General features: G+C 40.2%; 1 protein-coding gene across 1 annotated transcript in view; it reads left to right on the forward strand.

Moving 5' to 3' along the window:
- Window positions 1–1,314: 1,314 nt before the first annotated feature.
- LOC138003883 (uncharacterized) overlaps window positions 1,315–15,000 on the forward strand; it is a 31,152-nt gene continuing 17,466 nt past the window's right edge. The window contains exons 1-6 of the mRNA XM_068850173.1: window positions 1,315–2,237; window positions 3,708–3,814; window positions 4,892–4,986; window positions 11,012–11,074; window positions 12,428–12,519; window positions 13,479–13,633. Coding sequence (XP_068706274.1) covers window positions 1,430–2,237; window positions 3,708–3,814; window positions 4,892–4,986; window positions 11,012–11,074; window positions 12,428–12,519; window positions 13,479–13,633 — 1,320 coding nt within the window. The 5' untranslated portion in view covers window positions 1,315–1,429. The remainder of the gene's footprint in view (window positions 2,238–3,707; window positions 3,815–4,891; window positions 4,987–11,011; window positions 11,075–12,427; window positions 12,520–13,478; window positions 13,634–15,000) is intronic.

Consider the following 15,000-nt stretch of genomic DNA (forward strand, 5'->3'; position numbering starts at 1 on the left):
TCAACGTGTTTCTTGATACAACGTTCCGTATAAAATAAACTCTTAGGCAACATTTTCGTGTCGAAGCACGACAGAGAAAACAATTCAGTTCTGTTTGTTGCGTCACCCGTGGTGACGTCCACCGACCGGGCGCCGGGCTGCTCAAAGATTTACCGTAGTAGGTGATCACACAGCTCGCCAACAATAATAATCGTCGTTGCAAAGTACAGCAACGACGCAGCTCAACAAGGTCGAACCGAAAGTATACTATGGCGCCTCTGGCAGCCGCAAAACGGTCCACGTATGACCTTGGAGCACAGCTTACAGCCAGCTGGAATCAGCTGTATGTTTTTAGTGGCCATTTTCGCCCTTCTTTCTGTGATCCATCTGGACAATGTTGAGAGATTTTTGTAGATGGGATAAATTTAGTTGAAAATGATTTGTACGAGTTATGCGCCAATCAACTCGAAACTTCAACACCCCGGCCCGGGCAAAGCCCGGGCAATTGAACTTTTGAAGATTGGATCGTTCAAATTCCCGCCCCCTCGGGCCAAAATGCTGTTCAAATGCCCTACCCTATCGTCGGATTTGTCTGTCATACCCTCAGTAGAGAACAATCGTCGATGGCTCCTGACGTCTTAAACAAACACCTTTTGAAGACCTTTTTTGTAAGCCAATCGTTCACAAATTCCACATCTCTTCCATGTCGTCCAAACACGTGTTTTATAGATGTTAGCGAATCCGGCGCCTGAATAAAGTCAGCCGTCTCCTCGCCCAAACCCGCTCGCCCCTTTGGCGGGAGACGGCTGACACTTCAGACTACGTAGCGCCTGAAAAAAACTTATTTGAAATCTAAGACGTACTTTCGGTTCAATTTTCCCCACCCCACGCAGGCAAAGGTCAAATTCCCCACTCCTCGGGCACAGAGGCTAGTCAAATGCCTGTGGTTTGCCCGGGGTGGGGGATGTTGAAGTTCGATTTAATCGGCGCATTATCGTTAAACTTTTGAAATGGTGATAATGGATGGCAATAATTAAAATTGTGCATTCTCTTCAAAACGTTTCTTCGAAGAGACATATGGTAAACTAAGTTGTTTTTTCACGCGAGCTTAATGGGTAAATATTTAAACAATTTTTTTGCATATCGGTGCGCTCCAAGATATTTCGTTTCCGATACTTGCTATTCGATCACAAATTGTGTTGCTTCAGGGTGTAATAATTCATAACAATTGTCTCCTCGTTGCATCAACACATCCACAATCAACTTGAAATTGACCCTCTTTGCAGACAACAAAAAATTGCTATGGAAACATGTCAAACACGCGCGTTCAACCAAATCATCTCCCTTGCTGAGACAACACGCTATGTTTAAATCATGTGTCGTTATGTCCAATCTGTGAATTCGTTTTGCCAGTATCATTCAGTGAACTACGCTGAGATTTTAACCCAAAATGTCTCTGAAACAATCGAAAGATTATCAGAATTATGAGGCGACAAAGGCTGAAAAAGTTAAGAAAAAAGGGGACGACTTTATGGCTGATGCCCGGGCTGATGGCCGTTGGAGATCTAACCGGGAAGAAGAATTACATCGTGAGATTGAAACTGTGTCGTCAGAAAAAGCTAAGGGTTTGTTTGGAGATGAGAGAGAAAGGCGAGCTTGGCTCGTGGCGGTCAAAAAGTCCGTGGAACAAAGTATTCAATCGCAAGTTCGCGCGGCGTTAGGAACCCCGCCTGGAGAGAAGCGAAAGAAACTCCATGAGAAAAGATTAGCCGAAGAAAGGCAAAGACGACAATTAGAGATCAACATTGACGACAGACAACGCACTGCAGAACGCCGTGTTTATAACTATCCTTGTTTGCGTGATGACGATGGGCTGCTTCTTCAAAAACGTCAACAACATTTGCAAAAGTACGCTACAAGACGGTCGATGAGATTTGGTGACGGGAATTCAGTGACACCAAGTCGATTAGCCGTGGACTCCGACCTGTATTTAGATCCCCTTTCCAGTGAATTTAACAAAAAGTTTAGTATTTATACGCGTGCTGCCTTAGAAAATGCAGATCGTGACAGAGCACATATGAGTACAAGTTACAAAGCAAATGTTTACAAACGCTCACCAGGTTGTGTATGGCTCGACAACAATGGCGAACGGCATGAAATCGTGGGACCATTTTGGCCAAAAGACCACTTGCCGCGTTATTCATGTCAGAAACACATTCACTTTATTCCAGACTTTGTTGAACGGTTGAACACGGAAGGTAAGTGTGTGAACTAGACAGAAAATGAGAAATATATTTATTGTGTAACAATGATGCATCTTACATCTGCGTCTCGATCGTCTGTTTAACTCATCACTTTGCCCTCATTTTTTGGCAATTTATTTCACTCAACAGACAACCACTCTTCCATGCTATTTGGACGAATTTTGTGAAGTATAAATAACATTAAAACGTGTTCCAATATTACGGGTCACGCATATGCATGACATCGACATTAATTTTGTGTGCAAGACGATCGAATTTCAAATCCGTCGATATCATAAAATTATCAGATCGAACGTTCTCAATGATCGAGAAATTGTAATGTTTGATTTTCCGCGCTTCTCAAATCTATTTTGGATAAAAATCATCGTAAAACTCTTGATGATTTAGCTTGCGTGTAGTTTTCGAGTGTTAATTATTTTCGTACAAACAACGCTTGTTTACACTTCCCATTGATGCCATCGCATGCTTTGTTTATTTTTCATGCTCTCTTTGCATGTAACTATAACTTCAAATGCAGGAACGATATCGCAGGTGAACGAAAGACCTTTTCTTATTTCGAAAGTGGGAAAGCTTTTATAAAGGGCAGTTTTGCGTAATCGCAAGTTCCTCGGAGTTTAATGAAGCATATAAATAGATGCACGCTGAAAATATGTTGAAAGATTGTTGAATGAACTTTTAAACTGATCTAAACTTTTCTTCAACATCGTTAAACATAAATTTTCCTTTCGTCCCTGGAAGTTTTGAAATTGAATATGTACAATTTATGTTACATAATTGATGCGCCTTTCCTAGAACAATGGAGTATCAAGTATTTATGAGTCATTGAAGCAACTTGACTCATGAGTCAATGAGTTAGTGCAGTTATCCTAACCCATAAAATGAAAGCTAAAATTTCAGGGAGTGTTTAAGCCTAATCACTGAAACGAGGGCTTAGGCTTAATCAGTAAATTATTGCTAATTGACTGTGAGTCTCATGACTCATGACTCATTGACTCATTGACCATTTTTGCTCCTTGTAGTGGTGGGCCCGTTTAGGAATATAGTAAAACAAGGAACTTTACGAAAGACCACGGAAACAGAAGCGGCAATGCTACAAAGTTTATTCAGCAAAAAGTAAAAATATTCTTTCCCCCTTGAGCATAAAGTATCCAGCCAAATAGAGTACATTTCCCCCATAATGATAAATCGCCAAAGCTTCCTGCATATTTTTGCATGGGCCTTGAATAGGGGTCCCTAGCCCAGACCTAATCATCCCTCCCCCTCCACCCCTTACCCTCCATCCCTACCCCACTCCCGACCTCTCATCCCCACCCCCGGAGTTGGCATGCCACAAAGTTAACGCCGACGATGAGTCACTTAAAATATAAACATTGGCGTGTTTGGAGATGACAGAAAAAAAATGGAGAGAGCCAGCGCACATGCAAAGCATTACTGTTCTCGTACTGTTGTCTCTATATTTTTCAGGGGACAACTCAAACACTGGAACCTTGTTATTGGGGAATGAGCATGTCTTATATCCTCAAGTGTGGAGAGGAAACCTCACAGTTTACGAGAGACAGAATAAGGGGGAGGTATAACTGTTGTCTGAAACATGTAAACTAGGTTCCCAAAAGTATGTGCACTTTTGATCAGTTTACAGTCTCTTTCATGAATGTACCCTGTCCATTCAAACCTTAGCCTGCAAGCAGGCTCTTTGCAGGGCAAGAATGTGAGTTTTTGCCAAATCCCTGTAAAGAGAGCCTGTTTGTATGCTAATCAGAAGTGGTCAGACTTTTGGAATCTTTAAGCCCCAATATTTGTGATCCTGCAGCAGGGCAACACTGTACGTTTTTGAATATGTGATATTGTTGCTAATTCAGCATAGTTCATATAGATGAACTGGTTACGAAAGTCTGGAAATTCAAAAAGCGAGAACAGTGACATTGTGGGTTCACACCTGAGTTTTGAGGAAATTAAATCGAAGCTTTAGATTGCCTGTCTTTTACAAAAAGAGGTATAGTTTGTAAATGGTTAGGGACAAAACAGCGAACAAAAAAATAAAACAAAAAAAAACTTGTCAAGTTTTATAACCATCTTGTAGTCCATATATTACCTATGCTTGCGGTGAGTTATAAATGGATTAAACTACATTTTTCCAGAAAAAAAATAGAACATTCTAACAGGTAGAATGCAGCTATTACAAAAATTACAAGCCCGTCAGGATAGACAAAGAATTCACAATGGTTAAGTGGTTTTCAACAAACTGGGCAAACCTGCCGACACAATTGAGTTGCATTCGAATAAAATCCAATGAAAATAGATGTTGTTACAGGGGTGGATCTAGGAGGAGGGTGCAGGGGTGCACACACCCCACCCCCCCCCCGTTCCTGTGGTATTCACCAGTCAGCTGCCCATTTCTTTAATTGGTGCACCACCCTCTAAGAAAAATCCTGGATCCACCCCTGTGTTAAGAGTTATTACTTAATTTCCTGCAAACACAAATTGCTGAGCTGTATCTGTGTCCTACATAGATTTTAATTTGCACTCCCTATGGTGTGGTCTTGAAGCAATGGACTGGAAATTTCCAGAATATGCCAAGTATATTTTGTCATTTAAATAAACAGGGATACCATTGAAATACATAGTACTTTCTTCTATTTATTACACAGGCAAATCACAGCCTTGTTGTGCCTGCTGGTTGTGCTCCTTGTCTGACATTTGAATCTCGTTTTGAGTGTGGAAACTTAAAGCAAGCCAAACGCATGTAAGTAAAAACTGTTTTCTCTTGGAATCAAGAAAATGCAGAGAACTTCAGAAAAACATAGCATTTATTTGCTACTGTGCACATTTAGTTAGTACACCAGACAAATTGCAGTGCAGCGCAAGTTGCGATGTGATTTTCTGGGGGGAAATATGACGGTATACCACAGGTAAAGTAAGTATACAACAATACAATACAATACAATACAACTTTATTTCACTACGCTAGCCACACACAACAAAAGCTGGTTTCCAGGTGGGGCGTAGGTAAACACGTTACAATAAAGTATAGATATATATTTAAAATAGAAGTATATTACATAGAATCAGTGCGATCCAGTAGAAGGCATGGAGGGCGAGGAGGTAAGTTTGCGTTTGAAATCAGAAAGCGATTTTGCGGTCTTTGCCTCGTAGGAAAGATTATTCCAGAGCATTGCACCACTATACTTAAAGCTGCGCTTCAAAAAATTTGTGTATGGCCTTGGAAGTGCTAGATCAGTCTCGATATTCCTAAGATTGTAATTTATGTTAGTATCATTCAGCTTTACAAAGGAGTTACTCAGTTGGGGGGCAGATAGATCATTGAGGATTTTATACATAAGGGTAGCCTTTGTATGGAAGCGCCTGGTTTCGAGGGTTGTCCATTTCAGGTTATTCAACACATCTGTGGACCTAACATCATATGAAGAGCCTGTATATAACCCTTCCCGCACGATTTTGATTTTTTTGTAATTTATCTTTCAGTTGCTTAGCACATGTATCCCACAGGGGTGAGCAGTAATCAAAATAAGGTTGAATGAGTGATCTGTATAAAGTTACGAGGGTGCAGAGGGGGACAAAAGGCTTAATTCTTCTCAAAGCACCTATGCCAGCACATGCGTTTTTACATATATACTCAATATGAGTTTCAAATGTAAGCTTTTCATCTAGTAGAACTCCCAAACATTTGTTAGAGGTTACGCGTGAAACCAAATTATTATCAATGGAGATTACATTAGGTAAATCTCCAGATTTAGTGTTCAAATTATATGTTGACCCAACAACCGTTAACTTAGTTTTGAGAGGGTGGAATTGGAGCTTATTAACAGTGAGCCAGTCGCTTGGATTTTTTAAATCAGAATTTATATTATTGGCAAGTGCGCCAATATCAAAACTAGAGGTAAAGATTTGAGTATCGTCTGCATATAAACACGGGGTAGTGAATTTTAAACAATTTGGTAAATCATTTATGTAGATAAGGAAAAGGAGAGGGCCAAGAATAGGGCCTTGGGGAACTCCACAGAGTAAGTTACTTTGAGAAGATAAGCAACCATTTATTAAACATTATTGTTGTCGGGCAGTAAGATAAGACTTGAACCACATCAATTCTCTATCAGCGACTCCATAAAACTTAACTTTCTCTAGTAAAATCGAATGATCAACTGAGTCGAAGGCCTTACGAATATCAAGAAAAACTACACCTGTCAATTTTCCCTTATCCATATTATCAGACCAATCATTGCACATTTGAATTAACGCCGAGACAGTCGAGTGGAGAGGGCGGAAACCAGACTGGAATTTAGAGAGAACAGAATTAACTTTCAAATAGTGATAAAGCTGTTGAAAAACTTCTTTCTCGAAAACTTTACTTATTATTGGCAGGATTGAAATGGGTCTATAATTTCCCATATCACGACGGTCATTGCCTTTATAGACCGGGCACACACGCGCATTTTTCCAGTCATCAATAAAAATTCCAGAGGAAAGTGACAAATTAAATATAAAAGTCAAAGATGGAGCAATTATACTAGACGCGATTTTAAGGACCTTGGCAGGAATCTTATCAAGGCCAGTGTCTTTCGACACCTGTAAGTTTTTTAGCGTAAGCGCAACATTTTCCACTGGTATATTACAGAATCGAAAGGCTGGAAAACTATTCTGAATGTTGCTGAGATATGTGTTAACGCTATTGGAGGACCTTTTCGTTGATTCAGCGGCCAAAGTTGGTCCTATGTTTACAAAAAAATCATTAAATGACTCGGAAATATCTTTATCGTCAGAAACAATTTTATCGTTAACAAGAATCAGGGGCACCCAACGAATCTGTTCCTCACATTATCTGTTCCCCAGAGGAATCTTGCTGGCTGGCAAAAATACAGGTGTTTCGATTAGCTGGCTGGGAAATTTTGTTATTGATAGAGGTTTTGCCTGGGAATTACTGACTTTTTCTAGCATTTCAACCCAAGCTGGCTGTAGAAACTCTGAAGACTGAGGACGCCTAAAAAAAAAAAAAAAAAAAAGAGAGCCCCTTCCCTCTCCCACAGAGTAGTCACAAACATACGACGGCTGGTCAGAGTGATTGGGCTTGCGGAAAAAACCTGTTTTGTCGCTTTTGTTCGGTCGTTTTGGATCAAGGGATTTGAAAGCGCGCGGAATTCCTGGCTGGGAAATTTCTTGTGTGTCTTGCTGGGAAAAAGGAACAGATAATGTTTTCCCAGCAACACTGAAAAACACCTGAAAATGCCTTAATAACATTTATTTTCATTAACTGGGGTATAACGTAAACAATGCATTTTACAACAAATTGGTCGTTGGGTGCCCCTGAAGAATATCATTGACAGGGGAAGATTTATTACCTTTGCCAGTAAGTGAATTTATTAATTTCCAGCCCGCCTTAGGGTCAGTAGCCTTGGACGCATCGATTTTCAGGCGAAAGTAGTCAGATTTCGCTTTACGCATCATAGAGTTTACCTTATTCCTGGCAGATTGATAAAGTATCCAATGGTTGTGCGAGCCGTATTTAATTGCATGTTTTTTATGGTAATCTCGTTCCTTCATCATTTTCTTTATGTCAAACGTGAGCCACACATTCGAAAAAACCAACCCATGATTTAATCTGAGTTCATTTGCTTTGATTTGATTTCTGTGCAATATCCCCATTAGTTTAGCGATAAATACAGTTGACACTTAAATAACGTTCATCATAATCATCATCGTTATTATTATTACGATGTTTACGTTTGATCGGAATAACTTGCTCAGTAACCGGTAAGCTCTCCATCACAGGTATTGCGATTACCGCGCACCGGTAGTTCAGTTGGTTAAGCACCGGGCTGCTGGGCGGGAGGTCGTGAGTTGGACTCCGGCCGGACCAACACTGAGGAGAAAGTGTTGCCTTTGTAATGATATCTGGAAATGGTTAGACTCTCTAGTCTTCTCGGATAAGGACGATAAACCGTAGACCCGTCTTACAACCCTTCAATGTTCATAACCTTGTGGGATATAAAGGAACCCACACACTTGTCGCAAACAGTAGGGCATGGATTTCCCGGTGTTGTGGTCTGTCTTCTGTGGTGTATCATGGTTGGGTGTGTAAAATGCTCGGAGATACTTGCTACGTATGCGGGAGAGTAGGGACGATGGCCGCGATATGTGAATTTCACGAAAGTTATTTTTAGGTCGGAAATCTGTTTCCCGAGACGTTCGCGACTATTAAAGAAGACGTCATATGAGTGAATTTATCTGGCAATGTGCAATGGCTTTCGGAGTTGTATTCTTCACCCAACAAGCCATTCGATTCACTAGAAATTGTAGAGTCTATCTCCAACTCCATGATATTGGACAAGATAAACGAATCTCGTTGCTTCTGAAACTCGTTTTCGTCAACAAACCGCAATTCTACTCGGATTACCATTTTGAATTATCTGACTTTGGGGACGTATCGGGAAACATACTTCCGTTTCTTGACATCTAAAAATAACTTGACTGAAATTAACATATCCCAAGGGCTAGGCTGGGAGACTCCCTCTCTGTCTCCTTAATTTTCTCTTGGCTTCATCAAGCTACTCTAAAATCTGAGGGTAAATAGAGGGTATTACATGGCCGCGCGGAGCTACAAAATTTCTCTTCGAGTGTTGAAAAATATTTCTCCAAGCGGCCATGTAATATTTTATTTATTATATAAACACCAATGAAATACTAAATCATTCACGAAAGGCATCGAAAGGGGCGATTTTCATATGTAACCATAGCAACAGTGATCTTTTCACGTGTGAAAATAACTCTAAGAATAGCTGTCCCCAATGCAGATATGTTACTTTTTTTCTCAATGCGCATGCGGGCGGAATTCTGCGAATCCTGCAATCTGATTGGCTCTGGGAATGGGCGGAATTTTTCTATCTTGCCTGCCAACTCGGGTGGAATCTTCGCCCAGGTTGCGTGAGCTTGTGTGCGTGAGCTTTTGTTAGGACCAAAAATAGATTTTTTGAAGCCTCTTAAAAGGGCTAGGTCACGCTATTTTAGGTAATTTTGTTTAATTTTGTTAATTATGAGCTCTAAACGTCAAATTGGCAGAGCAAGAGTCTTTCATTTGCAAAATCACGGCCACATAACAACTGAGAATGATTTTCCAGCTTTGTAAATGACATTTTGATATAGACTTAAATAAATTTGAAAAAAGGTGGGCCGACGTTTTTCAAATTTATCCAAATTCAATCCATTTCAATCCTCTCCAGCTTTGTCCATCCATGCCCCTTCTTGGCTTCCCTGTGTTTTGTTAGAGTTCTTCTATAGTTTTGAACAGTTATTTTGATATTTTAGTTAATTCTATGACCATTCGATCAGTGCTGAAATTGCCTAAAATTGCGTGACTAGCCCCTTTAAATGTTTTCAAAAGTAAACAGTGTTGCTTTACAAATTAATAAATATTGCCTGCGTCCTTGGGCCGTACTCGAGACCTCAGGCACAGTTTTTCCCGTACGGACCGACCAAGGCCGGCGAATAACATATATTTTTTATATGACAAGATGATATATGCGAGTGACGGCGTCTCCTTGAGCAAGACATCTTTCGAGTTTTCTGAGGAATTAGTCTCTTGCAAATTTCTGTATTAAAAAAGTTCAGCTACCACTTAATTTTCGGGAAACAAAATAGTAAGCTAGGCATTTCGAGGGTGGTTATTTTCTCCGAGCGATTTCTGAAAGGAAGATTCTATTTCCTTAAATAAACGAAATTCGCACAGATCGCGTTCTTCAGGCCGCTAAAATATATCTTTAGAGAATCTTTATCCATTACAAGAAACTAGGAAAATGTTTGCTATGGCCTTCTTATTGAATTTTTCCGTTCGGTTTCTCTGGCTCGCCACCGACAACAGCATTGACCAGAAAGAGCTAACGTCATCAAAGGAAATATTTGACGTCATCTGTTTCCATTAATGTTCCAACCTTATCTTATAGCGATATTTCTCGTACGTCACATATTGTCATTAATATGCCAACCAGAAGGTAATTGGCTGTTGAAACAATAACTTCTTTTGTTTCGTGGATGGCAAATATCAATATCAAAGGAAATGTGACGTCGATGTTCGTAAACAAGAAATATCGCTATTGGCTGTACAAACGTTTTTGTTATTTAAGTGCTACTATGACAAAAAAATCAATTATTTTTCTTTGGATTTCAAAAAATATGGTAATTCTAAAACACTAAGTGACGCAAATTTTAAGCCTTGATTTCAACAAGACATCTGTTTATTTTAACCGGAATTTTCCCATTTAATGGTCCGCCATTACTAACTATAAAATCTTGAGAGAGCTGGATCAAGGAGAAAATGACGTCAAAGACTCACAAATTTAATAATACAATGGGTATGTACACGGCTGAATTAATATGCGGCACGAGATTTTCGGAATTGAAAACTCGTGTTTTGCGTATATAATAAGCTGCATTTAGACGCTGAAATTTTTAGCTAGTTAGGAAGCGACGTCTTTTTTCCAAGATCTAACCTTTGAGGTTTGAACGTGACTAATGCAGAAATCCAAAACTTGCACTCAAAGTAAACAGCCTTTGGAAAAAAATCAAAGCTCAAAATTTTACCAGTCAGGTGTTAAGCAAACATGCTTTCAAAATCTGAAGAAACAAGGAAGTGATATTTTGATCATAGTAGCACTTTAAATTTTTCTAACCAATGGAACAAAAGAACACTTTGTTTTGAAACAGGCTGATATCTTCCCTATTATCTTATGTCTTATTTCTTTTTTATTGCTAACTTTTAGTGGCAGTTTTGAGTACGACCTGGTGGTGAGTTCTGATCTTTACACCAATCGACACATGCAATGGTGAGAATTAATTATTATTAATTATTGCCAGAAACCCATAAGGGTTGAAACGTGTAACGGCCCCTTGTGTGCTGGGAATCAAGCTTCTGAATATTCAGTTTGCTAAGTACCATATTTGGAACAACAAGAGCGAGGGGTTTCCAAATATGGTACTTAGCACTGAAACATTCAACCAATCAGTTCGCACTGAATATTCGGAAGCTGTGAACGCGCGTTACACGTTTCAACCCTTATGGGTTTCTGTTATTACTTATTTCTTGCCATTAAAAGAGAGGTATTCATATATGCAAGGGCGTAGCTTGGGGGGGGGGGGGGGAGGTCCTTGGGTGCTCGTGAACCTCCTTTGTAAGCATTTTTTAAAGCAAGCAGCCTACAGTATTCAGGTGGCGACAATCTGTTGAGTACTCTCTTTGACACAATGTGACCACCCTCCCCCCCCCTTTCCCCCTCCCTTTGAAAAATCCTGGCTACACCCCTGATATGAGATATTGCCTGAGTGCCGAGACCCTGTTAAAAATAGGAGAACATACGATCTTATTCAAGTTATATGGGAAGCAAGCAAATAGGCCATTTCCGAGTTCATGTCTGCCTCCTTTTCAAAGCGAGTCTAAGTGCGAAGTTTTTGTAATGGTAATTAGTTCTACTTTACATATGAATATAAACTAATTTTCATAACTAAAACTTCGCACTTAGACTCGCTTTGAAGATGAGGTAGGCTTGAACTCGGAAATGGCCTATTAAGGCAAGCTCTACTATGTAGATTTAGCCATCGGCTCCTGGCAAAGCCTAAAAGCGGAGTTCCCGGGCTATTTATAAAAGTTAACCTGGCTTGAGCCTGCGTTCTAATCGACGCCAGTGCCTGGTCAGCGATCAACTTAAAAAAAAAGCTGACCTCGATGTGCTCCAAACTTGAGCCTGCAATATGGTCACGTGATACTGGTTACATTGGCATACATGGAGGGGTAGACAGTCGTACAGTCGTACGGTGACCAAAACCAAATTTTCTCGCACAGATGGGTTACCGTATTTTCTTACCCAGTCATCCTTGCGTTTAGTCAATTAAGCTCCCTTTTCTGTAATATACATCTAAAAGAAAGCGGCTTGCGACTGATTTTCGTAAAACGGAACGAAAGTACCGGTAATAACCAATTGTGACAGGCGCAAGCAGCGCGATGGACCAATCAGAATTGTGTAACCTTGTAAGTGCATGGGAAAATACGAGCTGTGTTAGCCATGATTGGTTTTGATTTTTCTTCTCGTTGGTTGAAAAAGTGTTGCGATAATTTTTAGCCTATCACTAATCCTACCAATCGCATCCCAACTGAGAAAAACATTTTCCTCTTCTCATTGTAGGTATTATTTTCGAGTTCAAAATATGGTCCCTGGTGTCACGTACAAGTTTAACATCATTAATCTGCTCAAGAATGACAGCTTATACAATTATGGTAGGTGTCAACCAACAGAACATGCAAAGAATTTTTTTTTTACCACAATTGCTTGTAATCTCGTTATCTGATTGGCTAATTTGCCATTGTAGATAAGAGTCTAGACAACGCTGCTCGCGTCATGCTCGCGTCAATTTGTCACGAAAGGTAATAGCCAACCAGGAAAACTCATTTTGGGAAATAAACCAATCATATTGCGAGAAAGTTATAGCCAACATTTGCTACGCTTTCTTTGTGTCATGATTTTGGTCACGCTCTGAAATAAACACTTTCTTTACCGTCGAACATTAATAAGAGTACAGACAACGCTGAACCACTTTCGATTTGTCAAATGGACTATATTCACGTGTCTGTTGACCACTCAGCTTACAGATTCGACTACTTATTCGATTGACTGACAACACACTTTCTCTTACCTCAGTGTGGCCCAGTGGTTTGGGCGCTTGCCTCGAGAGCCGGAGATCCCGGGTTCAAGACCTCAGTGTGGCCCAGTGGTTTGGGCGCTTGCCTCGAGATCCGGAGATCCCGGGTTCAAGACCCTCTCTAACCACTCGTTGAATTTGATCCTGGTAGTCCCTGGTTCAACTTCCCAGCTGCACTTGTAAATAGCCAACTGGTTTGCCTCCGGCCAGTTGGGATTCTTAACAGTTGTTGTTGTTCTGTTCCATCGTTTCGTTGTGTTTCATTGGCCCTGAAAAGCCCCTATGGGGAGCGGTCAATTAAGTACATGTATGTATGTAAAATACGACTTAATCTAAAAGAACATTCCTTCTTGTGACTACACTCACCCTGGTGATCAAATTCCACCAAGCTACAGACGTCATGAAAGACAAAGTCTCATGTTTTTTAAACAAAATTTCCTTCCCCATGTAACAGGAAACTTTAAAGGCAAAAACTAATTTGAGTATATGCTTGAGTATATTCTAGCGGTGTCAAATAATTGGTATTTCCTTTCTCAGGAATGAAGCCTCTGCTTTACTCAGAACGCGAGGCAAAGGACAAAGGACTGGGATGGAAAAGAGCTGGATCAAGTATTAGTTATTACAAGACATCGTTGTACAAAAATCTTTTACTGAATCGCGAAATCGTCTACCACACGCTCACGTTTCACATGGTAAGTTGCGTAAGAACCAGAAGCTCATGACCCTGAAGCGTTTAACTTGGGGCTATTTGAGTTTAAAAATTTCCTTATTTGGATGTAACGTAGCTCTGGCATTTTCCCGCGCGTGCCGCTTCGATCTTATTATTGCCCATATCTGGGCATAAAATAATTGGTGTCCTAAAATCTCCTGCTTTGTTCCATGGAGTAGAGTTGCAAGTTACACGCTTCAAGGTCATTCATGTGGTTCTGGTAAGAACCTAATGCGACTTAATCTTCTTCCTTTTTTTTTTTCACATACAACTTCTCCCACTTTCTATGTGGGGCCAACATTCCTCACGATGGTCAATCGTCTCCACTTGCCCCTGAAATCTACACGTAGTTAGATGCACGCAGAATTTTGACATCCAACACGAAGTGTCCCTTTCAGTCTAAGCATTTTGCTACCTATTTTCAACAATGCATAAGGTAGGTATAAATGTTCGCGTTATTTCTTGAAGAGAACAAATGAAGCGGTTCATCTGTACTTGAGCACTGGAGTCTTGGGGACACTTTGTGATATCAATTGTCTGCATTTCCAGACACGAGTTATGTTGAACTTAGAGCGAAGCGCACTGAAGAGGGTACTACGTGACGCTTATCAAAACCGTCCTGCATCTAGTTTCGTGCATTCCTGGACATATCTGGGGATCTTTCCCGATGTTATCTATGGCGCGTTTTTAGTGTCAAAATACAAACATGCAGTTCAAACGTTCAGTTCAGCAATTCAAACGTTCAGTTTGGAAATTCAAACCCCGGCTCAGTTCGGCAATTCAAACATTCAGTTCGGCAATTTAAAACATTCAGTTCGGCAATTCCAACCTTCAGTTTGGAAATTCAAACCCTCAATTTGGTAATTCCAACTTTCAGTTCTTCAATTCAAACCTTCAAAATTCAAACATGCATGCCATTCAAACTTTTCCTTTCCTATTTGCCATTCATATATTCAATTGATCTGAAGGTTTGAAACAACTGAAATGAATGTTTGAATTGTTGAATTTCCAAACTGAGGAATAGCTAAATTGAATGTTTGAATTGCCGAATACATGTTTGAATTTTGACACTAAAAACTCGCCATAGTTATCCAGCCACCTCTGTCTTTGCCTTCCTCTTCCTCTCTCTTCGTCCACTTCCATTGCTATCAGTTGCTATCACTCACACAACGCTCGTCTGGCCATACCATGACAATCTTCTCTCCTGTATTTTCCTCGATACCCAGTGACTTTCACTGTTCCTCTCATTCTGGGGATCCGGAATGAAATCTTATCTTATACGAGATCTAATATGGCTTAAGATACGATGCAATAGACCTTATTCATAAATGGCGGTCAATTTATAATTCT

This window comes from Montipora foliosa, chromosome 5 (genome assembly GCF_036669935.1).
Source record: "Montipora foliosa isolate CH-2021 chromosome 5, ASM3666993v2, whole genome shotgun sequence".
Classification (NCBI taxonomy): domain Eukaryota; kingdom Metazoa; phylum Cnidaria; class Anthozoa; order Scleractinia; family Acroporidae; genus Montipora; species Montipora foliosa.